At 42.9% G+C, this 27821-nt stretch overlaps 1 protein-coding gene across 1 annotated transcript; it reads left to right on the forward strand.

The window, feature by feature from the left end:
* Positions 1 to 316: 316 nt before the first annotated feature.
* Positions 317 to 27673, forward strand: LOC110502432 (ras guanyl-releasing protein 3). The gene is made up of 16 exons (XM_036960242.2): positions 317 to 409; positions 1704 to 1806; positions 4425 to 4487; positions 5420 to 5551; positions 5666 to 5813; positions 6191 to 6364; positions 9518 to 9634; positions 10182 to 10457; positions 10649 to 10729; positions 10871 to 10984; positions 11299 to 11414; positions 12350 to 12497; positions 18139 to 18175; positions 18298 to 18447; positions 18545 to 18909; positions 25384 to 27673. Exons 1-16 carry the CDS (start codon positions 340 to 342, stop codon positions 25390 to 25392), a joined length of 2103 nt encoding a protein of 700 aa, XP_036816137.2. The 5' UTR covers positions 317 to 339; the 3' UTR covers positions 25393 to 27673.
* The last annotated feature ends 148 nt before the right edge of the window (positions 27674 to 27821 follow it).

The following is a 27821-nucleotide window of genomic DNA, read 5'->3' on the forward strand; positions in this document are numbered from 1 at the left end:
CTATTGAAAAACCTAGTATAGCATCCATGTAGTGGTCATATGTAACGTACATGGAAATACACCTGGTGAATTGACTGTGTATATGTTCACAATTAGAACAGCAATTATGATTGTGTGCTGATTAATAAACGACATCCACACCCATGTCTGCATGTGTTTACAATAATCCCATGAAGGGATGTAAGCAATGTTTGTTTAGCCTGGCTGTGTCTCCTCTTCTCACAGAGAGCTCCTGAGCAGGCTTTGACCCCTGACCTCCAGGTGTGGAGGTGTACCATGTGTTCTCCCGCTCGGGGGGCGTGAACCCATCTCTGCTGTGAGGAGTCGTCCAGTGGGACCATGGGAACATCGACGCTGGGGAAGGCAGCCCCCCTCAACATGCTACTGGATGCCTGCATCCAGGCTTTTAGTGAGTGACCAATCAAATCATATTACATTTTATTTGTCACATACACATGTTTAGCAGATGTTATTGTGAGTGTAGCAGAATGCTTGTGTTGCTATCTCCAACAGTCCAGTAATATCTAACAATTCACAACAATACACACAACCTATAAGTAACATAATGGAATTAAGGAATATAGAAATATCGGGACGATCAATGTCAGAGTGGCATTGACAAAAATACAGTAGAATAGAATACAATATGTACATATTAAATTAGTAAAGCAAAAAGATGTAAACATGATTAAAGTTACTAGTGTTCCATTATTAAAGTGGCTCGCGACTTCAAGTCTATGTCTATGTATATATGGCAGCAGCCTCTAAGGTGCAGGTTTACGTAATCGAGTGGAAGCCGCCTAGAAATGGTTATTTAACAGTCTGATGGCCTTGAGATAGAAGCTGTTTTTCAGTCTCTCGTTCCCAGCTTTGATGCACCTGTACTGACCTCGCCTTCTGGATGATAGCGGGGTGAACAGGCAGTGGCTCGGGTGTTTGTTGTCCTTGATTCTCATTTTGGCCTTCCTGTGACATCGGGTGCTGTAGGTGTGCTGGAGGGCAGGTAGTTTGCCCCGGTGATGCTTTGGGCGGACCGCACCACCCTCTGGAGAGCCCTGCGGTTGCGGGCGGTGCAGTTGCCTGGTATGGCACAGAAACACAGTGGGGAAGCTATCTCAGTGGTGTGTGATGTGATCCATACAGTATACACTGAATGGACAAAACATTAGGAATGTCTTTCTAATATTGAGTTGCACGCCTTTTTGCCATCAGAACAGCCACAATTAGACTGGGCATGGACTCTACAAGGTGGCGAAAGCGTTCAACAGGGTTGCTGGCCCATGCTGACTCCAATGCTTCCCACAGTTGTGTCAAGTTGGCTGGATGTCCTTTGGGTGGAGGACCATTCTTGATACACACGGGAAACTGTTGAGCGTGTAAAACCCAGCAGCGTTGCAGCTCTTGAAACACTCAAACCGGTGTGCCTGGCATCTACTACCATACCCCATTCAAAGGCACTTCAATCTTTTGCCCTGCCCATTCACCCTCTGAATCGCACACGTAAACAATCCATGTCCCAAATGTCTCAAGGCTTAAAAATCCATCTTTAATCTGTCTCCTCCAGTTCAGCTACACAGGTGACATCAACTGCATTCCCCTGGTCAGTCTATGTCATGGAAAGAGACAGTGTTTAGAATGTTTTGTACACTCAGTGTAGATGTGTTCTCATTGTTCCTTTTCTATGATGTGATCCCTCTCCACAGATGACAATGGGGAGTTGCAGTCCAACCAGCTCCCTCGCACTCTGCTGCTGATGCATCGCTGGTATGTCACGTCCACAGAGCTGGCCGGGAAGCTGCTCATGATATATCCTTCCATGTGGATTCTCATCAGACCAACAAAGAACAGTTGTCTTATGCCATTTAAAGCCTTTCTGGTAGTGTTTAGAAATGGCAGAGTATATACTGTAATATGGGCGCTATGGAATGCTGTGTTCCCTGACTGTGCCAAATGTATTTTCTGGGTGGACACTGACTAACCCTGTATGACTTTTCCTGAGTATACAAAATATCTGGTTTATTTTGAGGGATAGTATATCAGTCAACTGTTTGTGTCATTTCTAGCAACCAATTATGATTGGTTGATCGCACAGCTCTGGGTTAAGGCAGATTGTCCTATCAAAGCTACTGGAAGAATTAGACGTGTTAAGTGCACGTGCATTTGAGAGCAACGTTCGAGATGGAGAACCGCTTCAAAAGGAAGAGCAACCTGGATCGAATCGATAGCTATTAGCATTCCATTCCTCTTTCTGATTTGTACCTAGTGTGCCTTGACTGTGCATTTGAATCTGATTCAGTTAGCAGGGTCCTGGACAGTGTTTTCCTGGAGACTCCATACCACTAAGTGGTTTGATGTCTTTGCTTCTGGTTAGACACCCTGAGATATTACAATGCCTGGCGTCAGGCCTCTCCACTGACAAACCCCATCTTTCCCCTGCTGCTGGTTGGAGTAATGGCTGTGGTGCTCCTGATGGAAGATTCCCCTATTTGCAGATCTATAATCAGATTAGCCATCACCCTAACTCCAATCCTAACCTTACCGTAAGGAAAGTGCTACAAATATCTAACCTGGGACCAGTTTGCAGAAACTCTCACCTTCTCCATGCGGTATGAAGCTGCCTCAGAGTAGAGCCAGAGCAGAGAGCCTCTTTCATGTGACAGAATACGAAGGCACTATTCTGCCCTTTCTCTCACTTTTTGCTTTTGCATTAACCCAACAAAATATACAGTGCTTATCGTTGTCCTTCAGCTGTTGCTGAGGTGTATTTTTAGCTCCTACACCTAATGTGTTTCTCATTGAATCGCCTCCACGTTTGTGAGTTAGCCCATGAGAATATCTTTCAGTGTTCTGGAGAGAAGGCGAGACCAACTGATTGTGTGTGTTTTCCACAGTCATGTATACATCCAATAAGCATCCATCCTGACCCTCCACGGTGGGAGAGTTTCATAGGACCACAAAGAAGGCAGAGGTTAGTCTTCTCTGCTGCATGGTTGTGACTATATCCTGGGCAGAGAAATAGCTGCGTTCCTTTTGAAAGTGATAGTAGGCAGGCTACGCTCCAGACCTGGCTCCCTGCCCAAGGCCTCTCCAAAGCTACTTCTAAGATCTACAGGTAACTGCCAAAATAAAGTAAACACCAACATGAAGTGTCTTAATAGGGCGTTGGGCTAACCCCACCCCACATGGGACGCCAGAACAGCTTGAATGTGCCTTGGAATAGACTCTACAAGTGTCTGGAACTCGAGGCATGCGACACAATTCTTCCACTATAAAAATCCTTAATTTGGTGTTTTGTTGGTGGTGGAAAACACTGTCTCAAGCGCCGCTCCAGAATCTCCCATAAGTGTTCAATTGGGATGAGATCTGGTGACTGAGGCATGCACACACACACACACACACACACACACACACACACACACACACACACACACACACACACACACACACACACACACACACACACACACACAGTCTTGTACAGCTAACCATTTGGGGGCACACAATTCAGTCCCATTCAAAATCGTATTTTCCCTGACCCCTAACCCTAACCCTAAACCGTACCCTTACCCTTACCCTACCCTTACCTTAACCCTTACCTTAACCCAAAAACCTAACCTTAACCCTAACCCTAAAACTAACCCTAGCTCCTAACCCTAACCCTAACCCTAACGTAATTCTAACCCTAACACTAATTCTAACCTTAACCCTAAACCCCCTTGAAATACCATTTGACCTCGTGGGGACTAACAAAATGTCCCCAGTTTGTCAAAGTGTTGTTTGTTTTCTATTCTTGTGGGGACTTCTGGTCCCCACAAGAATAGTTCAATACGTCAACCCACACACACACACACACACACACCTTTAAACCCCCTATCCTCCTTTTGAGACCCCTCTTTCAAAGTCACTGAGATCTCTAGCCATGGTTAGAGTTGCAAAATTCCGTGCATTTTTTTATACATGACCCTAAGCATGATGGGATGTTTAATTACCTCATTAACCACACCTGTGTGGAAGGACCTGCATCCAATATACTTTGTATCCCTAATTTCTCAAGTGTTTCCTTTATTTTGTCAGCTACCTGTACATTTCAACGGTTCGAGGAGGAAAAACATTGGCAAGTGACAATTATTTAGAGAATGTGCACATGCATTGGTGGAGAGGTTCATAACATGGCCAGACCTTTCATTGTTTTTATATTTCCACATACTGGGCATTCCTCTTTGAACACTTTAGTTATTCTTCATTAGAGACATTTTGTCCAACTGATAAATGTGCAGCTGCTGCTTCTCATGAAAGATGCTGTTTTATTGTTGTATTTTTTTGCGGGGGGGGGGGGGTTGGAAATGTGGAATGTGTGTCCATTCGTAATAGGGCTTGGGACACGGTCTCCAAAAAGTGCTAAACTGTCCTTGACACAACCCCACATACCGTGACTGCCAGGGAGATGAGTGCCAAAGAACGAGACTGAAGATCTGCTATTTAATGAGGTAAAGAAAACACTGCTACATACCAATGAGTTTCTGCGCTCTTTAGTATTGAAGATGTTTTGTATTGCTAGGCTGAAAATGCCCTGAGGGTTGTAGGCTCCTCTCTTGGGGCTCTGTGACTGACTGGCTGGTGCAATGAGAGTTGAGAGGATGTCATTACAATTGACAGCCAGTGGCTGTCCTCATGAGACGTGGGTCGCCACCTGCCATCTGCAGTGGAGATACTGTTTTGTGCGAAAGCGTTCAGTGAATTAGGAGTCTTGTGATCTATTATTTACCCCAAAAACGTCCTCAGGCCATCTTTAACAGAGTACACAGACACTCATTTTCACTGGTAACCCCTTTAAAGCGATTCTCTACCACCGTCTGCCAATCCATTAAAAAATGTGTCCTATTATTTTGTGTGCAACCTTTACATGAAAGGAAACACTAAATAAATCATCTGATTTTAATGTTAACTACTGTAACGAGGGGCCATACTAAAGTCCATGTTATATTTTGCATTGAATTTGTATCCGAAGGGGGAATACCATTCCCTTGTCAATGGTTCTCTGTATTCATTTGTTATTTCCACATTAGGGAAACATGATTTGTTGGGTTGATAAAATCTAGGCCACGTTTATGACCATGGTTGCTGGACTTGCCCATCTCACCACTCCCCTTAGCCACATCACACTACAAATCACTGAGCAAGGAGCCCCCGGCAGTCCTTGTGCAGGGTCAGTACCCTCAACTCTACCTTTTCCTTCTGAGACTATGGTGTCATTGTGAATCATTCCTATTCTATTGGAACTGCTGCTTGGGGCTACACACTATGATGTTCAGCCAGACTGCCCAGCCATAATGTCCACGTGCAAACAGTAAACATATTGCGTAACTGCTAACATATTAGTGCTAAATCAGCCATCCGTGTGTGTGTGCGTGTGTGTCAGGTACTGGATTACGGTGTTTCCTGCAGAGTTTAACCTGGACATGGGCCTTATACGCCTCACTGAGGAGTTCAGAGACGTGGCGGCTCAGCTGGGCTGTGAGGAACACTACAAACTCATTGACATCTCCACCATGTGAGGAACTACCCAAGGATGGGCACGCACGTGCACACGCACACGCACACGCACACGCACACGCAGTCAGTAGAGAATTTCCAGTTTCAACAGACTGTGTGTGTTTCTTTCTAGCCCGTCATATGACTGGATGAGAAAGCTGACCCAGAGGAAGAAGCAAGCCAAGAAGGGCAAAGCCTCACTCCTCTTTGACCACCTAGAGCCCATGGAGTTGGCGGAACACCTCACGTTCCTGGAGTACAAGTCCATCAGGAGGATATCAGTGAGTGTCCCTGGTGGAAAAATACTTGTGCCCTTTCCTCCCTATCTAACCCCTGTGTGTGACATTCCTCAATACTCTTTCCAAGAGTGCTTTTTCCACAGAACTCTTTTTTTTTCTGTTACTAACTACAGAACAAAGCTTTGGCTGTCAACTAACTTCATCCCCAGGATAATTGCGCACCACCACAGAATATGTTCTTAGATACGTTTGCTCTACCTTTCAGTTTGTTTTATTTACTGGGCAGTTCACTTGTAAATTCACCAGCGACTGAGGGAACACTGTATACTGAATATGCCAATGGCATCTGTGTTATTAACTCAGCGGTACTGTACATGCCACGTACACTAACTCTCTCTTTCTCCAACCCCCAAACCCAGTTCACAGACTACCAAAGCTATGTGATGCACGGATGTCTGGTGGACAACCCAACGCTGGAGCGCTCCATCGCCCTGTTCAACGGAGTCTCCCAGTGGGTTCAGCTCATGGTGCTCAGTAAGCTGACACCCCAACACCGTGCTGAGGTCATCACCAAATACATCAACGTGGCCCAGGTAAGAAGAGGGAGATGGTATCTCTCTCAATTCAATTCAATGCTTTATTGGCATGAGAAGCAAATGTTAACATTGCCAAAGCAAGTGAAGTAGATAATAAACAAAAGTGAAATAAACAATAACAATGAACAGTAAACATTACACTCACGGAAGTTCCAAAAGAATAAAGACATTTCTAATGTCATGTTATGTCTATATACCGTGTTGTAACGATTTGCAAATAGTTCTCCCTCTGTCTCTCTCGCTCTGACAGCTGGGGAAGTGCTGTTTCATGCTTCTTCATTCTCTCCACTTACATCCAATATTCCATAACTCCTCACAATTTAGAGTGTAAAACCCGCCCACTCTGACACAAGCAATTGTAAAGGAGGTGAGGGCAATTTATTGAGGCATAAATTCTCATTAACTGTACAGCCCTAGCCTCCTGAGTGGTGCAGTGGTTTAAGGCACTGCCTCACAGTTGCTAGCTGTGCCACTAGAGATCCTGGTTCGAGTCCAGGCTTTGTCGCAGCCGGCCGCGACCGGGAGACCCATGGGGCGGCGCACAATTGTCCGGGTTAGGGGAGGGTTTGCCCGGCAGGGATGTCCTTGTCCCATCGCGCTCTAGTGACTCCTGTGGCCGGGCGCAGTGCACGCTGACATGGTTGCAAGTTGTATTGTGTTTCCTCTGACACATTGGTGCGGCATGCATCCGCGTTAATCAGGCATCATGTCTAGAAGCAGTGTGGCTTGGTTGGATCATGTTTCGGAGGATGCATTCTCCTCTTCTGAGTCCATACGGGAGTTGCAGTGATGAGACAAGGCTGTAACTACCAATTGGACAAAGGAGTAATATTTTTTTAAATATATAAACTGTACGGCACTGTAACACTTGAAATTAATAGGGGTTTCTTTCACCTTTCTTTCATCTTTTTGTGCAGAACATCTCTCATTATAAGTATGTGAACATCCCGAATGAGAAAGAGGAAGGGAAAGGGACTCATGTACCATATATTAATCAGACAGTTTGCTGAGCCAGACTTGCATTAAATCATCTGTATCAATGGAGCTGGAACATTGTCAATTAGATCAGAACATGTGTGTGCTGCCCACACATACTTTCTTTTGTCTATAGAAAGGCCTTCTCTTATATGCTTTCCTCATGTATTTTTTATTTGATTTTGTTTGACAATTTAAAATACATAACAATGTTACACCCGGCAACAGATACATATACAAAAACTCTTAGAAACGACATGGCACAAACTCGGTGGCACTGCCTCTGGTGGCATAAGAATGTGAGTCACTTACACGGAACCCAAACCGGCTAAGCGCGTGCGCCATCGTGTGCCATCGTGCATAAATCTATTTTGTCGCCCCACACCAAACGCAATCACGACACGCAGGTTAAAATATCAAAACAAACTCTGTAACAATTACATTAATTTGGGGACATGTCGAAAAGCATTAAACATTTACGGCAATTTAGCTAGCTAGCTTGCACTTGCTAGCTAATTTGTCCTCTTTAGCTAGCTTGCACTTTCTAGCTAATTTGTCCTCTTTAACTAGCTTGCACTTGCTAGCTAATTTGTCCTCTTTAGCTAGCGCATGCGAGTGGTGTAGTCAGGGTAGTACTGAAGTAAAATAGCTTTTAAGATGCATGGGGACTATGCCATACAGGATGTTGTGGGGATCAATCTCAATTTCAGATGAATGACCCTTTCATCAACCATTATCCACTAGAGTTCTCTGAGTTGAGAAAGGCCATCATGAGAATGAGGGCTAAGATTCAGTGTTACCCTTCCTATCAACAATTGAAGCCTATAGCTTATTGTGAGAAATTGTATTTCATAATGCTGTTTAGCAGGTTGCATATCACAACGTATCTCAACATTAATCCACGAGAACTTTCACAAAAATCATTACATAGGTGACCTTGAACTCGAACTCGCATAGTATTTTCAATAGTTATGGTGGCACATTGTCGTTGAATTACTTTTGATCCATCCCCTTGCTCTTTTTGCGATAAACCAAACAGATCAGTGCAGGCGGAATCCTTGCGCTATCTGACATAAGACAATGATATGTTAGCACAGGGCGTCCCTCCAGCAATTACGTTTCATCATTATTAATGTGATTCTCCATGTCTAATTGCTGTGTGCATGGGGGGGTGCCAATTATTGTCTGTATTTCTTAACAGACATTAAGCATCATGCATGCTATTAGGCCTCTCAATCTCATCAGAGACCGGTGGCTTCTCTCTACCATTATCATCTACCAGGATTTAGAAAAAGGAATTATTCAGAAGACCAATGACAAGCACTCATGCTCATGTCTGCCTCCATTGTTTATGCAGGTCATCTGTCAGCTACAATGAAATGGCCTACCCTTTAAATGCAGAAGCGTGACCGTTTAACTCAAGAGGGCTCTTTAGTTTTTTTGTAAAGCTTCTCGCATTTTTAAATAAGATGTTCAAGCACTTTCCCCTCATGCAATTGATTCCATAAGCACAATGTAAAGAGATCAATTTATGTTGGTTTATGTTATTTTAGGTACTGTTTTTTTATTAAGGTTATTTTAGGTGGCCTCACAAGTGGTGCAGCTGGCACTACATCGCAGTGCTTGAGGCGTCACTACAGACCCTGGTGAGTTCCCAGGCTGTGTCACTACCGGCCATGACCGGGAGTCCCATAGGGCGGCGCACAATTGGCCCAGCATCGTCCGAGTTAGGGAAGGATTTTGCTGGGGGGACTTTACTTGGCTCATCGTGCTCAAGCGACTCCTTGTGGTGGGCCGGGTGCCTGCAGACTGACTTTGGTTGTCAGTAGGACGGTGTTTCCTCTGACACATTAGTGTGGCTGGGTTAAGTAGGCGGGTGTTAAGAAGCGCGGTTTGGCGGGTCATGTTTCGGAGGACGCATGACTTGACCTTCAACTCTCCCGAGCCCGTTGGGAAGTTCCAGCGATGAGACAAGATCGTAATTGGATCGCAATTGGATACCACGAAATTAGGGGAGAAAAAGGGGGTACATTTATTTTTATATTTTAGGTTTGTTTGTTGTTTATTGTAATTTTTTCTTGCACTGTTTTCTCGTTATCTATATTTCTCTCTATTTATCTCTCTCACTCTACCTCCAATCTCTTCCACTTTGTTCCATGCCACTCTGTCCTTCAGAAACTCCTCCAACTGCAGAACTTTAATACACTGATGGCCATGGTTGGAGGTCTGAGCCACAGCTCAATTTCCCGTCTGAAGGAGACCCACTCTCATCTAGCACCCGAGGTCAACAAGGTCAGCACGTACGCCTGCCTGTGCTCTGTCACAGCCTCACTAATATCATCTGATCGGGTTCTACACTTGAATTGACTTTAGATCATGGTCATAATCATTTAGCGTCTGCTAAGGAACAATGTAGGTCAATTCATCAACTGCCATGTAGTGATGGTTTCAGAAAACACACCACGCAGAATTGGTATCTTCTTCATTTCCTGCCATTTGATGTTACATTCAGTGTTGGGGAGTTGTGAACCACATGTAATTTAATTACATTTAGCAGAAGCTTGGTGGTAGTTGAACTAAATTAAAATATTGGTAGTGTTTTCAGTAGTTCATAACTTTTTTTGCCATGTGGTGTAGAGAATTATTGGAACTCCAGCACATTTTTTTATAGGGAAGCTTTAATGTAGCTTAACTTTTTCCAGTGTGAATTAATTGGTAGCTTGGTGAACTATATTTTCATAGTAGATTCCCTGGCACTGGTCACTCTCTGTAGCTTTCCGGTGCTGTATCTAATATCGATCCTGTCCACTACTTCCTGCCGTCCTACCCCTCCCATCAGATCTGGAATGAGATGACGGAGCTGGTCTCCTCCAATGGGAACTACTGTGCTTACCGCAAGGCCTTCACAGACTCCGAAGGCTTCAAGGTCCCCATCCTGGGAGTCCACCTGAAGGACCTGATCGCCGTGCACGTGGTCTTCCCCGACTGGGTGAACGATGACAAGGTGAACATCGTAAAGATGCAGCAGCTCTACCTCACCTTCAACGAGCTGGTGTCCCTGCAGAGTGCTGCAGCCCAGGTGGAACCAAACATGGACCTCATCTACCTGCTCACTGTGAGTGTCCCTAAAAGGTCCCCCATCAACAGGAAATGGACTTGTTAATCGTTCAGTCACATTTCTCATTTCAGTGGGTCTCAAACCACATTTTGTAGGATCATACAGAAGAGTAACATGATCATAAATGGCTTTGTTATTGCAGAAACACTAAGTCTATTTTCATGTTTAATCTTAAGTGATTTCCCCAGCTCTCTCTAGACCTTTACTACACTGAAGATGAGATATATGAGCTATCCTTGTTAAGGGAACCACGGAACCCAAAGTCTTTGGTAAGTCTCCATGTAGGGGTCTATAGGCTGCATTGTTGGATCTATGGTTATTATAAATATCAACTGAAATGTATAAAGAACATAAATAATATTGGATACCTGAGTGGTCCTATCTTCACTCTATCTTTTCCCACTCCACAGCCTACTTCTCCAACAACCCCCAACAAGCCAATGGCCCCTCTGGACTGGGCATCAGGTGTGACAACCAAACCTGACCCCAATGTGGTGAACAAGCACATCAGGAAGGTGGTGGATGTAAGTTGTGGTCTGAACTGAAACTCTTATTGACTGATGAAATTACATTGTAGTAGAAAACTAAGTTTTCAAAAAAAACAACAAGACTTAAACATGTTATTATCTATAAGATGAGTTACCCATTCAGAAATATCTCATACATGACTTCAAGAATCAGTCTGTGGCTGTTTCTGTCAGAATACCAAATATTTGAGTAGGTACTGTAAATGAACCATTTCCACGATGGTTCACAACAACTACTAAAATATGAATCACACAATTGCTGGGGCTTGTAAATCAGTTGAAGTCCTTTGTTTTTGTCTTATTCTGGGAAGTCTGTATTCAGGAACTACGACCATGATCATGATGGCTACATCTCTCAGGAGGACTTTGAGAGTATTGCTGCCAACTTTCCTTTCTTGGACTCTTTCTGTGTGTTGGACAAGGACCAGTGAGTGACCCTGTCTACCATTGACATTTTCAAGCTTCAGAAGTGTCACAGCTAAGTCACCTCATCCTCCTCTTCTATCTCCCTCTTTCTGTCACCAACAAACACTCTCTCACATCGCCTCTTTCTCACTCATACACACACAGGCACCAAGCACGCACACGCGCACACACACCCAACCCACACAAGCACGCACCCACCCACAGATTCAAGTTCCACACATGCAACCACATTTTGACATTTCCACACTAACCCATCTGCTCATACATCTCACCTTGTTTGCCCTTCACATATGCACCCCATATCTCTCTCACTCTCTCTTATACACAAACACAGTAATGTGATTCTTGTGCCTAATATTTGCCTTTAAAGCAATTATGAGCATCCATGATGCAATAGGACTGCAACTGTAGGTGTTCTAAAAACCCTGTGATTTCACAGGCCATCACCCATTTTTCTCCACACAAACCTACAGTATGAATGAGGTCATTGGTGTTGTCAAACCTCCTATCGTAAATCTGCAGGAAAACACTCTGAAGTCACAACAGAGTTACGTCTGCTTTAGCCCTGCCCTGCCTTGACTAGGAGTGGTGCTTTGTCACCATGGCTGGAGGAGGGGGAGGTGAAGGTCATGGCAGCCCATGAAGGACACGCAGCGCCACACACAGTGCTCTGCCCTCAAATCACAGCTCCATGACTCAGGAAATAGGTCTGGGAGGCTAAGCTCCTTGGGAGGGAGACTGGAGACATGCAGAGGCTGGAGCTGCTACAAACCACCTGGGTGTCTGATCTAAAACATTTTTGTAGGTCTCTCCATGTCTGGATAAGACAGAAATAAGGGTTGGGATTTACTGTAATGTTTGCAGAACAAAAGCTGTCATTCTCGCCATCTTATTATTCTCTTATCTATATTCTTTGTCTTCTCCCCCTCACTCCAGAGATGGCCTGATTAGTAAGGATGAGATGATGGCTTACTTCCTGAGGGCCAACCCCTTGCTCCAGTGTAAAATGGGCCCTGGTTTTATCCACAACTTTACGGAGATGACGTATCTGAAGCCTACCTTCTGCGAGCACTGTGCTGGATTTGTATGTATACTGTGCACCATGTGAGAAACATGAACTGTTTATGCTCAGCAACACAGTGCAATTTCGGTTGGAAGAAAAGTATAGGCTTTCTGGTAGTTTCTGTCAGGAACTCTGTGCTATATATTGCCGTCAACTTAGCGCAAGCCCTCAGTCAGCTACCAAATGATACAGCGCTGAGAGAAGATGTCCATCTTTATTCCTTGAAGTTGATACCCCATGGCTCTTAATGACCTTCTGAGACAGAGATTATTCACAGTGTATAGAGGTGTTTCAAAATACAGAGATGCAATATGTTGACATGAGTGCAGGCTACATTGTTTACAGGTTTATAAAGAAACACTGACTAGCGTTGGTGGAACAATAATGCAATTTACATTGTGATGGCAACACTCACATAGTCAACAATGTGTCAAAACATGTACACAAGTGATGTTCCCTCTAGCTTTCTATTTGTGTTGATTTAGGCATCACTTAGTGAAAATAAATGAGAATTTCTATAGATAATTCCTCCTCTTCTTAAACGAGCACGCACACAGGTACACAAATAAAACACACATACGAGTTTACAGGAAGGGTGTTATGAGACATTGTATCCTGTTTACAGTTTTTTTTTTACATCACTTTGGTGCTATTTTCACAAGTGTGGAACATTTTCAAAACTAATTGTAAACGCCAAACTGTTAACACTCGCAATACAGCATGTCTTATATTCAAACCCTTTTTACTGTGCATTAATTTTGTTTGGAGACATCTTTCACCACACAACCAAATAAGTGTACTGTGAAATACCATGAGAACATTGATTGAATCACCAGAACACAACATAATGAGATATTTTCAATGTAGTTGTTTTAACAATTGAATTCAATACCCAAAAAATGCAAGATACATATTTCAAAATTGCCCTTTGAATGTAATATACTACAGTACGCTAAAGTACATTACACTGTTTTCACATTAGGCAATAAACTTACACGACCTATCAAATTTGACCCCTCAAAAATGTTAAATCCCATTTCCATCATTTCTATCCCATGTGTAATCAAATGTGTGATAATTGAAGACAGCTTTCACAATCATTGATGCAAAAAATATATTGTTCAAAGATATAACTACAGCATAGGTGTACTGTAGTCTGCATCAAGCCCGTTTTGCACATTTGGCTATAGGTTCTCATTGACATTGCAGTACATGCCCTCATTGTTCATGGACCTAGGGAAAAACAATTTGGCATGGTGAATCCAAGCCTTGTATACGTCTGGATTGATGTCATTGCACACCTGCCACATGATCCATGGCCTGGACGAGGGTGGCATGCTCATGGGGATGGCGGTCATACACCTTCCACTTGTATTGTAATCATGTATTTTATTTGACATTATTGTATTGTAGTGGTCCTGTGTGGCTCAGTTAGTAAAAGCACGACACTAACAACATCAGAGCAGTGGTTTCGATTTCCACTGGGGTCACTTAAAAAAAAGTGTGGACTCACTGTTGTCACTTTGGATAAAACACCTGCTACGTAAATGGCATACATCACAGTAGTACAGTAAATGTATTGGCCAATGCAGTTTTAGGAAAGTAGTGTGAAACCCCACCATCAAAAATACCTGTAATGAACACAATGGGAGACACAGAGCTGGTTTCAAGCGCAGGGCGCAGCAGGTGTTTATTGGTAAAGGACCACAGGAGGAGGCAGGTAGCTGGGTCCAGGGGCAGGCAGAAGGTCATACACAGGAGGAGGCAGGTAGCTGGGTCCAGGGGCAGGCAGAAGGTCCTACACAGGGGTCCAAAAAGGCAACAGTACAGGCAGGGAAAAGGCTAGTAACGTCATCTGGGAGATCAGGCAATAGGTTGATAACAGGAAATCCGATAGGCGTCGTTAGGGAGGCAGGAACAGAACCATCATACAACCATCATACAACCATCAAAACACGGGAGGATTAAATTACTGGACAAACCAGCACTCCAATAGAAGTGTGTCACAAAACAAACAATACCTCACAATGATGGGGTGCAAAGATCTTAACCAAATAGTGTGTGTAATGACATACAGGTGTGTGAACAGGTGATCAGAGTTCAGGTTATTGGGATTTGGAGAGTGAGCTGAGTTCAGGGGATCTATGTGTTTGAGAGTGTGAGCTGGAAAGTGGGCTGGAAGGTGAGCTGCGTTCAGGGGATCTAGGTGTTTGAGAGTTGGAAGCAGACGTTACAATACCCTAGCAACTTCATTTGGGATACAAGTTTACTGTATATAGGATGCATTACATACAGTAAATCAGTTTGGGTCAATATTATATTTCGTAAAACTTACTGTGAAGTCATAATAGTACATTACAGTATTTATCAAACTTTATATGTATGTTTATACTTTACAAACATTTTCACTATGTAGTTCTCAATCTATAGTAGATAAACCAGTAGGTTTAGCAAATGGTTAAGTGATTATCAATTAAAAGCATTCGTATTAAGTAATAGTAAAATTGGTTTAACAAATTAGAAGAAAATCCTATCAAAGGTAATGTGAGCATTGCATTGTGAAAACCAATTACTTTAGATGAATCACTGATTAAGTTTGGTGAAAATGTGACTGTGATTTTGTCTGTTATACTTAGTCAATTGAAAATGTGCTTAGAGTTTGAAACAACTGCCTTTTCAGTGGTCTGTTTTGAATTTTGGTCACATCTTACTTGGAAAGTCCGGATTTCCCATCTGTATAGTGGCTTGCAAAAGTATTCACCCCCCTTGGCATTTTTCCTATTTTGTTGCCTTACAACCTGGAATTAAAATAGATTTTTTTGGGGGGGGTGTATCATTTGATTTACACAACATGTCTACCACTTTGAAGATGCAAAATATTTTTTTATTGTGAAACAATCAAGAAATAAGACAAAAAAACTGAACTTGAGCGTGCATAACTATTCACCCCCCCAAAGTCAATACTTTGTAGAGCCACCTTTTGCAGCAATTACAGCTGCAAGTCTTTTGGAGTATGTCTCTATAAGCCTGGCACATCTAGCCACTGGATTTTTGCCCATTCTTGAAGTTCAAGGGTTCTGCTGGTGTACAGCAATCTTTAAGTTATACCACAGATCCTCAATTGGATTGAGGTCTGGGCTTTGACTAGGCTATTCCAAGACATTTAAATGTCCCCCTTAAACCATTCCAGTATTTCTATAGCAATATGTTTAGGGTCATTGTCCTGCTGCAAGGTGAATCTCCATCCCAGTCTCAAATCTCTGGAAGACTGGAACAGGTTTCCATCAAGAATTTCCCAGTATTTAACGCCATCCATCATTTCTTCAATTCTGACCAGTTTCCCAGTCCCTGCCGATGGTGTTCTCGGGGTGATGAGAGATGTTGGGTTTGCGCCAGACATAGCATTTTCCTTGATGGCCAAAAAGCTCAATGCTCATCTGACCAGAGTACCTTATTCCATATGTTTGTGGAGTCTCCCACATGCCTTTTGGCGAACACCAAATGTGTTTGCTTATTTTTTTCTTTAAGCAATGGCTTTTTTTCTGGCCACTCCTCCATAAAGCCCAGCTCTGTGGAGTGTACGGCTTAAAGTGGTCCTATGGACAGATACTCCAATCTCCACTGTGGAGCTTTGAAGCTCCTTCAGGGTTATCTTTGGTCTCTTTGTTGCCTCTCTGATTAATGTCCTCCTTGCCTGGTCCGTGAGTTTTGGTGGGCGGTCCTCTCTTGGCAGGTTTGTTGAGGTGACATATTCTTGACATTTTTAATAATGGATTTAATGGTGCTCTGTAGGATGTTCAAAGTTTCTGATATAAAAAAAAAAAATTAAACCCTGATCTGTACTTCTCCACAACTTTGTCCCTGACCTGTTTGGAGAGCTCCTTGGTCTTCATGGTGCCGCTTGCTTGGTGATGCCCCTTGCTTAGTGGTGTTGCAGACTCTGGGGCCTTTCAGAACAAAACATGTATGTCTATATACTCAGATCATGTGCCACTTAGATTGCACACAGGTGGATTTTATTTAACTACTTATGTGACTTCTGAATGTAATTGGTTGCACCAAACCTTATTTAGGGGCTTCATTTTTTGTTTCAAATTTTTTGAAACAAGTCATTTTTTCCATTTCACTTCACCAATTTGGACTATTTTGTGTATGTCCATTACATGAAATCCAAATCAATTTTACTCGCAGGTTGTAATGCAACAAAATAGGAAAAACGCCAAGGGGGATGAATAGTTTGCAAGGCACTGTAGATGCTCTACAGACGCCCATACTATCTGTTGATAAGTAACTGCAGGCTATGGTTTCGGTGAGGTTTAGAATAATGGTTAAGGTTAGAGTTAGGGTTACTAGATAGTTGAAATGTTATTGACAGTCTGTAGAGAATCTACAGCTGGACTATCCAAATAAAGTGTTACTGAATGTTGTGCTAAGAGTTTTTTTTTTCACCTTTATTTAACCAGGTAGGCAAGTTGAGAACAAGTTCTCATTTACAATTGCGGCCTGGCCAAGATAAAGCAAAGCAGTTTGACACATACAACGACACAGAGTTACACATGGAGTAAAACAAACATACAGTCAATAATACAGTATAAACAAGTCTATATACGATGTGAGCAAATGAGGTGAGATAAGGGAGGTAAAGGCAACAAAAAGGCCATGGTGGCAAAGTAAATACAATATAGCAAGTAAAACACTGGAATGGTAGATTTGCAGTGGAAGAATGTGCAAAGTAGAAATAAAATAATGGGGTGCAAAGGAGCAAAATAAATTAATAAAATAAAATAAATACAGTAGGGAAAGAGGTAATTGTTTGGGCTAAATTATAGGTGGGCTATGTACAGGTGCAGTAATCTGTGAGCTGCTCTGACAGTTGGTGCTTAAAGCTAGTGAGGGAGATAAGTGTTTCCAGTTTCAGAGATTTTTGTAGTTCGTTCCAGTCATTGGCAGCAGAGAACTGGAAGGAGAGGGGGCCAAAGAAAGAATTGGTTTTGGGGGTGACCAGAGAGCTATACCTGCTGGAGCGCGTGCTACAGGTGGGTGATGCTATGGTGACCAGCGAGATGAGAGAAGGGGGGACTTTACCTAGCAGGGTCTTGTAGATGACCTGGAGCCAGTGGGTTTGGCGACGAGTATGAAGCGAGGGCCAGCCAACGAGAGCGTACAGGTCGCAATGGTGGGTAGCATATGGGGCTTTGGTGACAAAACAGATTGCACTGTGATAGACTGCATCCAATTTGTTGAGTAGGGTGTTGGAGGCTATTTTGTAAATGACATCGCCGAAGTCGAGGATTGGTAGGATGGTCAGTTTTACAAGGGTATGTTTGGCAGCATGAGTGAAGGATGCTTTGTTGCAAAATAGGAAACCAATTCTAGATTTAACTTTGGATTGGAGATGTTTGATGTGGGTCTGGAAGGAGAGTTTACAGTATAACCAGACACCTAGGTATTTGTATTTGTAGTTGTTGTGAAAGTATACTACATATTTGTGCAAATTGCACCAAAGCGATTGTAAAAGAAAAACGGTATTACACAATGGTTTACACTGACCCCTCTGACCATATTTGCAGCATGAATATGCTTCCACATTACAAATCCTAACACTCCTTTGTATTTTTCCACCTCCCTCCTATTCCTGCCCCTCTGGACATGTTGCTCTTAGCTCTGGGGAATAATCAAACAGGGATACAAGTGCAAAGGTAGGCTCTATGGACTGTAATGTTCATGTGTATAGAACTACATATTTAAGACATTTGGAATTTTTCAATGCATGCACTGTGAGGGCTTTGGCCTGACAGTGCTGTTATGTGTTCTGTTTCAGATTGCGGTGTGAACTGCCACAAGCAGTGCAGAGAGCTGTTGGTACTGGCCTGTAGGAAGCTGCCGCGTTCCACCTCTTTGCAAAGTGTCTCCCCTGGAGGCCTGACCCACAGCTCTCTACCCAGCAGCCCCACCATGCCCACCTTCAAGGGTACAGCAGCACTTCAGTGATACATACACCAACAGCGTTTCAACTAACATGGTCTTGGTCAGTGTGTTTCATTCCGGTCGTACTGTCTTCCATGCAGATGAGGACGAGATGTTTGAGTTCCCCTCGGTGACACCTGGAGGTTCTGACCTGGAGCATAAGTCCATCACCCTGATGACGGGCTCAGCCCAGCGGATCTCTGTGGGTTTACAGCGGGCCACCACCAGCCAGACCACGCAGACGGAGCACCTGTGGCCAGAGCACACCTGGGGGCCTGGGGATGGGGGCTCCCACACCTTCCCCAAGATGAAGTATCGACCACACCGGCAGGCCTCTAAGAGCAAAGGCTTTGCCCGCTGGGAGAACGAGGCCCAGGAGGAGCCCAGGGGTCGGCGGGAATCCCAGGAACAGACAGACAGACCTGCAGAGGTGGTGCAGAACGGGATAATACCACACAGAGAGAAGGTAATTGCTGCTGAGGTGTGTGTGTATGTGTGTGTGTGTTGAGTGTGTAGATGGATCAGGAGATCTCTGTATATTGGTCTGTATATTGGAAAGTGTGAGTACCTGTGTGTGTGTGTGTGTGTGTGTGTGTGTGTGTGTGTGTGTGTGTGTGTGTGTGTGTGTGTGTGTGTGTGTGTGTGTGTGCATTGTTTTGTGTCTTTAGGGAAGGTTAAGGTTATTTTAATTATCTGTGACACAACATATGTCACATTGAGTCTCCCATTATCACTCATTCTCCCCCAAGTGGTTATTACCCACATCCTGTTCGTTCATGTTGATCCTCTCTCATGGATGTTTGAAGACTGTATTTTCTTTCTAATAAAATACCAATTACAGCCTTACAGTTATTATTGTGTTATACATGTTTTCTTATCAAACCCAAATGGATAACCTGGCCACATCAGATTCAGGGATGCAGAATAACACAGTGAATGATGAATCTATTTTACCTATGGCCTCACAACCTCATAATATTTTGTTATTAAAGCCTCATTTATCCCCCCCCCCCCCCCCCCCCCCCTTGGAAACAAGGGATTCAGTTACAGGGCAACGAGGGGCATTTTCTCTTTCATTCATTGGGAGTATCTAGATCAGGGATCATCAACTAAATTCAGCCATGGGCCAATTTATTATTAAACGGATGGTCGGGGGGCCGGATCATAATAAAACAAATCATTTGTAGACTGCAAATTGACCGCAAGAAGCCGAAACAGAAACATAATCATTTCAATCCTTGATTACATTTAGGGACATTGCCCTGCGTAGGGTGCTGTCTTTCGGATGGGACGTTAAAACGGGTGTCCTGACTCTGTGGTCATTCAAAATCCCATGGCACTTATTGTATGAGTAGGGGTGTTCCAGTGTTGTAGTGGTGAAACAGTGACATACACTCTGAATGACCTATAAATGATAAATCCCATATAGGTCTTTCACAGTCAGGCCAACCCTAGCTGCCCTGTGCAGTAGGCCTATAGTAGGCCTACTATTGAAACTGAGTCCGAAGTTCACAGGTTTCAGATTTTCTCACATTTTTCAGGTTTTCGTTCTCAAAGTCACACTTTTTTAAACAGAAAAACATCAAAGTGATATGTTCTAAGCCCATAATGGTTAATCCACATTAGGAGAACACTTTTGAGTTCCTGGAAAATCTGAGACATTTAGATTTTTGAGAGTAATTATCCTTTAATTCAAGTGTGCAGGCACACGAGACGGAGTTTGCAAAATAAATGGCCACTGGATTAATGCAAATAATCATCATGATATCATTCTGACAACAAGGCATGGGCTAGTTTGTAGCTAGTTAACATTTAGAGGTTTTTGGGAAAGCCTTTCCTTCTACCAGAAGATGGTTTGGCCTATCTTTTTACTTCATATTATGAGGCATGTCTTACCTTGCTTCAAAGTAGCCTATAGCCAAAGTCCCGCCATAGAAATGTGGAGGCAGGGCCTCCCGGGTGGCGCAGTGGTTAAGGGCGCTGTACTGCAGCGCCAGCTGTGCCATCAGAGTCCGTGGGGCGACGCACAATTGGCCTAGCGTCGCCCGGGTTAGGGAGGGCTTGATCGGTAGGGGTGTCCCTGTCTCATCGCGCACCAGCGACCCCTGTGGCGGGCTAGGCGCAGTGTACGCTAAACCAAGGTGGCCAGGTGCACGGTGTTTCCTCCGGCGCATTGGTGCGGCTGGCTTCCGGGTTGGATGTGCGCTGTGTTAAAGAAGCAGCGGCTTGGTTGGTTGTGTATCGGAGGACGCATGACTTTCAACCTTCGTCTCTCCCGAGCCCGTACGGGAGTTGTAGCGATGAGACAAGATAGTAGCTACTACAACAATTGGATACCACGAAATTGGGGAGAAAAAGGGGTAAAATTCAAAAAAAAAGAAATGTGGAGGCAATCTTTAGAAAGGATAAAGGATATTTTGATCTCTGTCCATGAAACAGCGTGCATGTATTTTAGAACTGTGTTTTCCTGCAAATTGCATTTTGGAACATTCACATATAGACCTACTACAGTGTGAACATTGCTGCACCTAAAATGTGAAGAAATAATAGTTTGATCAACATTTTAAGCTAAACATTCCGATCTGTTCTATCAGCCCTATTTACTGATACGGCGCATTCCTCCACTACACTGTAATACGCATCGTGGAGATTTAAGAAGTGAGTATATGCAATGCACACTGAAAAATAAGTGGGTATGCCCTCCACTAGACCACTGGTGTGTTCAACCTGGTTTCATGGCTAAATTCCCAACCTAGCTACATCCCTTCATGGCCACCTAATTATCCCCTTCATTCCAAATTGGCATATATCACCTCTCCACCTGATAGCTGAGGTGGAATTAGCGTTCTGGCACAAAAATGGTTGCCTTGCATCACTGAGATGGGTGCTACACATTGAGGGTGGATGATGTGAGTTTCCCTCTACCATGTAATGCACTTTGAGTACCTCAGTTGGTAGAAAAGTGCCACATAGGCCTAAATCCAATCAATTATTATTTATATAAGATCACATATGTCTCTCTATTATGCCTGGAATATTTGGGCACAAATGTCCAAAATTGAAATCCCTTGAAGCTGATGTTTTAAAGTCTTTTATGTCCAACAATGATTTATTTTTTTAAAAGATGGTGGCCTGTGTCAAAAAGTTGATTTTCATCAGTTTGTAGAGGTTAAATAAAGACCTGATATTTTGGCTCAAAAGCAGGGCGTTGAATATTTTATCGAGACAAATCATGCTGTTATAACCTGAGGCACTAATGGTATTATTAGGTCAGCTACCTTAGGAATATTTGGAAATACATGAAAGGATGGAAGGTGACTTGCAAACACGCTGGCTCCTCTATTTTTAGACATTCAATCAAACATATTTGCAAGTGGTTTCCATCCTAAGAGCCTCAACAAAACTCACTACCAAATATTGCTTTATCCCATTATGAGACACTGTATTTAGTATTTATTATGATCCCCATTAGCCGCTGACAAGGCAGCAGCTACTCTTCCTGGGGTCCAAATATGGTTAAAACAACTACATCCAAACACAATCGTAAATAAAAGAAAACATCAAAAGACATTACATTATTACTCAATTATTACAAACATACAATATAAAATTCACAATACCATAACATTACTGTGTGTGTGTGTAGAGTTAGAACTGTTATGATGACCGTATTGCAGCCACAATGGACACATAGCCCAAGGGCACAACCGCCACTGGCCGCAAAAGGCATGGATGTTTTTAGGGGGCATTACGGCCACACAAAGGGGATGCCGCCGAGAAATTTGAGGCATTATCAAGTGTTTCTCAATTTGTGAATGACAGACTGAGGAAGTGCAGTGTAGCCTGCGCTAAAAACAAAGACGAGGTCATGCCTTTCAAACAACTTTTTTCAAATCATTGTTCGAGTCCCATCATGCAGTGTTAGAATGTATTAAAAATCAAAACACTTCCTCAAAACGCTTCCTCCGACACATTGGTGCGGCTGGCTTCCGGGTTGGATGCGCGCTGTGTTAAAAAGCAGTGCGGCTTGGTTGGTTGTGTATCGGAGGACGCATGACTTTCAACCTTCGTCTCTCCCGAGCCCGTACGGGAGTTGTAGCGATGAGACAAGATAGTAGCTACTAAACAATTGGATACCACGAAATTGGGGAGAAAAGGGGGTAAAATTCAAAAAATAAAAATCAAAACCCAACGTTTGAAAACAAACTGAAGTTGCATAAATAACTCTAAATTAAGCACACGGTAGGACCTGTTTCTTTGTTAACCACTCAAATCGCTTGGAGAAAATATCCTTTCTAATTTATTCAGCTTTGTTCAATTGTATTCTTAATACTATAAAATAATTCCACAGAATTCTAAACAAATCTTGTCTGCTAAGAGAACTAGTGTAGCCCACAGCCATATGGCATAGCCAGATCAGAGCCTAACGTAAGAACAACTCAGAGTATGCTATTCTGAAAATGTACTACATTTTCTTCATATCATGTTTCTTTAGACCTGTCTAAAACAAATAATGGATTTATTGTGAAGGTGTCGGCTAAATTACATTGATTTATTAGACTTGCGTGGAAGCCAGAAGATGCTAAATGTGTTTATGTTAATTAACGGTGAGTTACTGTGAGGCTGACAGTTATTTGCACGACAATCAACGGCTGACAAAATGTCATGACCACCACAGCCCTATGTGAGTGCGTGTGTGTGTGTGTGTGTGTGTGTGTGTGTGTGTGTGTCTCTTCACAGTCCGCAATGTGCTGTGAGGTGCTTTCAACACGTCAACACCTCTCATAAAGAAGTAGTGATGCAGTCAATCTGATCTGTACTTTGAGCCAGGAGAGATTGACATGCATATTATTGATATTAGCCCTCCATGTACATTTAAGTGCCAGCCGTGCTGCTCTGTTCTGGGCCAACTGTAATTTGCCTCTGTTCTTCATTTTGGCATCTGACCATATAACTGGGCAGTAGTCCAGGTGTGATAAAACTAGGGCCGGTAGGACTTGTTTTGTTGATAGCGATGTCAAGAAAGCAGAGCAGCGCTTTATCACAGACAGACCTCTCTCCATCTTAGCTACCGTTGCATCAATATGTTTTGACCATGTCAGTTTACAATCTTGGGTTACACCAAGGTTTAGGGTTTAGTGAATGATTTGTCCCAAATTCAATGCTTTTAGTTTTTGATACATAGCATGCTGTTTTGTCGGCTGTTTGAACTAGTGCTTTGGTATTCTTTTGTAACGGAATTATTTTTGCTTCCCTCCAGGCCTAAAGAAACACACTTTCCTGTAGGCTTAGATTGAGGAGATGGCAAATAGGAATGGCAATATAGTCCGCTACCAACCTCAGTAAAATCTGTCCAAGTTGTCAGTACCAGGTGGTTTGTCATTATTGATAGACAACAATAATTTAAAATGTTCCACACTCACTTTACAGAATTCAAAATTACAATGCTTGTCTTTCTTAATTTGGTCAGTTATGTATGGACACGAAGGTTCAGAGTTTGTTGTTGGCATGTCTTGCCTAAGTTTGATAATCTTGCCAATGAAAAAGTCATTAAAGTAGTTGGTAATATCAGAGGGTTTTGTGATGAATGAGACATCTGATTCAATGCAGGATGGAGCTGAGTTTGCCTTTTTCCCCAAAATATAATTTATGATGCTCCAAAGATTTTACATTTATTTTTGTTTCATACTAGTTTCTTCTTCTATTTGTTTAGTTACAGGATTTCTCAATTTACAGTACGTTTGCCAATCGGCTGTGTGGACAGACTTATTTGCCATTCCTTTTGCCTCGTCCCTCTCAACAATAATGCTTCCATTTCTCATCATCCACAGGGATTTAGCAATATTTAGAGTCAGTTTCTTACTGGGTGCATGATTATTATACTGAACAAAAATATGAACGCAACATGTAAAGTGTTGGTCCCATGTTTCATGAGCTGAAATAAAAGATTCCAGAAATGTTTCATTTGCACAAAAATATTATTTCTCAAAAATGTTGGCCACACATTTTACAGGAAATCAGCATTTCTCAGTTTCCAAGGTAATCCATCTACCTGACAGGTGTGGCATATCAAGAAGCTGATTTAAACAGAATGATCATTACACAGGTGCACCTTGTGCGGGGGACAATAAAAGGCCACTCTAAAATGTGCAGTTTTGTCACACAACACAATGCCACAGATGTCTCAAGTTTTGAGGGAGCGGGCAAATGGCATGCTGACTGCAGGATTGTCCACCAGAGCTGTTGCCAGATAATTTTCTGTTCATTTCTCTACCATAAGCCGCCTCCAATGTTGTTTTAGAGAATTTGGCAGCATGTCCAACCGCAGACCACTTGACACCACTCCAGCCCAGGACCCACATCCGGTTTCTTTACCTGCAGGATCGTCTGAGACTCGTCACCTGGACAGCTGATGAAACTGAGGAGTATTTCTATCCGTAATGAAGCCCTTTTGTGGGGAAAAACTCTGATTTGCTGGGCCTGATTCCCCAGTGGCTGGGCTTGATTCCCCAGTGGTTCGGCAAATGACCTCCCAGGTCTAATTCATTTATTGAAATGTACTGATTTCCTTATATGAACTGTAACTCAGTAAAATTGTTTTCATAAATATGTCAAGTGTGGCGTCTGGTTGCTCCTCAATAAACAATACAACACAATATTCTTTACATCTTCAACATAGGAATCACTACAGAACCTCTTTTGTATGATCTCTTACACACTATTTTAGGCCCAGCCTTCAGAACGTAAAACCTTACTGTATCATTGGCCAATTTCTTACCAATGCAATCTAATTGTAAAGAAAAACAAGAATACAATAACTGAATGTCTATTTACAGTAGTGACTTCTTGGGAATACCTGGCTAGTGTGTTCCTGTCTTCTCTCCTCTATCGTGAGCTCTGAGTATGTGACTACAGTGCGTGTCTCTCCTCTTGCACTCAGGACAGCTGACTTGGAGACACCAAGGGCCGAACCCAGGGCTCCAGGAGGCCCTTGGAAGCCCGCATCAGGAAGCACTCCTCACTGGGCGAATTACTTGGCTGCTTGAGGCCCCCGTTTGGTGACCTGGAGTAGGATGGACTTCCTCTGGCTTATCCAGACAGGTGTTCAGTGAACCTCATATGAATACTGATGTTTAATCCCGAACCAGGGATGTGAGTGATGGGACTGAAAAAGCCCTTGTCCTCAATGCTCCCCAGCTCTACACACCCTGCCTTCACAACCCATCAGTGTCATTGGAAAAGGATCCTGGACTACTTACAGTACATGTGATTTAGGTTTGTTGGGGCTCACCAGTGTTTGACTGACTGAACGTAAATGAGCGGGTGTCCACCTATGCCTGTATGAATGTCGGAGCATGTACATGCTTCCTATTGAATTTGTGTGTGGTCTGTGGAGCACATATGTGTGTTATCTACTGTTGATTTGCTGAAAAAAATAAGTTATTTGGTTCACGTGGCTTAGTTGCAATAATGTATCATGTTTGATTGACATTTTGAGGACACTGTGAATGTTTTATGATGGACTGGGTAGGGGATGCAACGTGAGAATGCATTTGGAGATGTGAGAATGCATTAAGAGATCAAGATGTAAAGCAATAGAAAGTTAAAGGTGAAGATGAATATGAGGGAAAAAGTGGCAGGTACATTGTTTCTAAGGGTAATGGATTCAAAGTGGCATGACATGTAGCATGACAACTGATGATCGTTTATGAGCCAGTTCTATATCTTAGTCTGGAATACAAGAAATGGTACTTGTTGTGTTAGCATGAGGAAAAGAACAATGCAACCACTGAGAGTTGTGTTATAAATTTAAGGAAAAGTTGTCTTTTGGTTAGTCAAGAAAGCGTTATTATTTTCAGCCTTATTATTTCTAAGGGATTTGATAGTCAGGCGATTCCATGTTTAAAGTATTCCGGTTATTTCAAAGCCTTGCAGGCTGAATATGTGAATATGGGTCAACAATGTTTCTCATTGTCCACATAAATAGAGACACCATTTGAGTGACCTTTGACCTATTTTCATCAGCTGAAGAATCAAGCCTGTTGCATTCAGGCAGAGGTAATGGAATCTCCACTAAGCCAGTCAGTCAGTCAGTGGAGCACTGATTACGCACTTGCTTACAGTGGCACCAGGTGTGAGCCCAGGTGCTTGTGCTGTGGTTGCCAGGCATCAGTTGAGTGAGCAGGTAAGTTTCTCCATCACCAAGGATACAGCAGGTTACGTAAGGGAAGGGAGTTTATTTTCATCTGTAGAGAGACTTCTTGTAGGTCCTCAAGGTAGGGACAAGTAGGTACGGGCAGGTGAGTTTAACATGGAGGTCTCTGTAATGACAATAGAGTCTGACCTTCTGTTCGACACAGTAAGACAGAGCCAAGAACAGGACTGCAGGGTCAGAGGACTCCATGTTGGGGGAGGAGCATGAGGGAAATATTGTGTATATTTGCAAGAGATATCCAAGTATATGTATATGAAGCATATACAAGAGCTAAAAAGGTCCAATGCAGCCGTTTTTTTTATCTCAACATCAAATCATTTTTGTGTAACAATGAAGTACCTTACTGTGTTTCTTTTTGACCATTTTAATTGAAAACAAACACATAGATTCTTAGCAAAGAGCAATTTCTCAAGCAATAATTTTGCTAGGACTGTCTGGGAGTGGTCTGAGAGGGGAGGGGAAGCTGTTATTGGCAGAGAGGTTTGGAACTCTCTTTCTTATTGGACTATTAACTAATTTACCTCCTGGTGATGTTACCAGGCAGACCAAAGCTCTGTCCTACCAAAACAGGCTGAAATTTCAGGCAATCTTTTCAAACAGCTCTTGTGCAAAGGGCATTATGGAAATATACTGCATATAAAACACAGGAAATTGCGTTTTTGACTGCACTGGGCCTTTAAGGGATGACAATGATTCAGTGCTTAGTGGGTGACACGAGTCAGTGCAATATCACTCTCCTTGCTGCTGGACTACTCATGGATAATGTGATATTCCTGCAAGGTCTCCTAAACCCACAATATCATCATACCTGGCTAAAATCAAGGACAGCAAAGTGTTGTGATGCCACAGAGGTTCTTTCCATATGCTTGGCTGAGCTGCTTTCGAGTACATTGGTCTGCATAAGTTATCATTGATCTTGGTGCCAGATCTTATATAGCTCTACTGGAGTTGTTACGTGTTGGGTATTGAGAACATACACATGCATGTATAATGTTACACTAATGAATGCCACTAAGCTGACCTTTGAATTCTCTGCTTGTCTCACATTCACATACACTTATATATACAAAAGTATGTGGACACCCCTTCAAATTAGTGGATTTGGCTATTTCAGCCACACCCGTTGCTGACAGGTGTATAACATCAAGCACACAACATTAGCA

This window comes from Oncorhynchus mykiss, chromosome 23 (assembly GCF_057628025.1).
Source record: "Oncorhynchus mykiss isolate SJ-2025 chromosome 23, ASM5762802v1, whole genome shotgun sequence".
Taxonomy (NCBI): Eukaryota; Metazoa; Chordata; class Actinopteri; order Salmoniformes; family Salmonidae; genus Oncorhynchus; species Oncorhynchus mykiss.

What these genes read in the sequence shown, in the direction of transcription:
- LOC110502432 (XM_036960242.2), top strand. Translation starts at nt 340, where the DNA reads ATGGGAACATCGACGCTGGGGAAGGCAGCCCCCCTCAACATGCTACTG. An exon ending in TGTGTGTTGGACAAGGACCA is followed by an intron (nt 11,415 to 12,349) that starts GTGAGTGACCCT and finishes CCCTCACTCCAG; the next exon opens with AGATGGCCTGATTAGTAAGG. An exon ending in GCGAGCACTGTGCTGGATTT is followed by an intron (nt 12,498 to 18,138) that starts GTATGTATACTG and finishes TGTTGCTCTTAG; the next exon opens with CTCTGGGGAATAATCAAACA.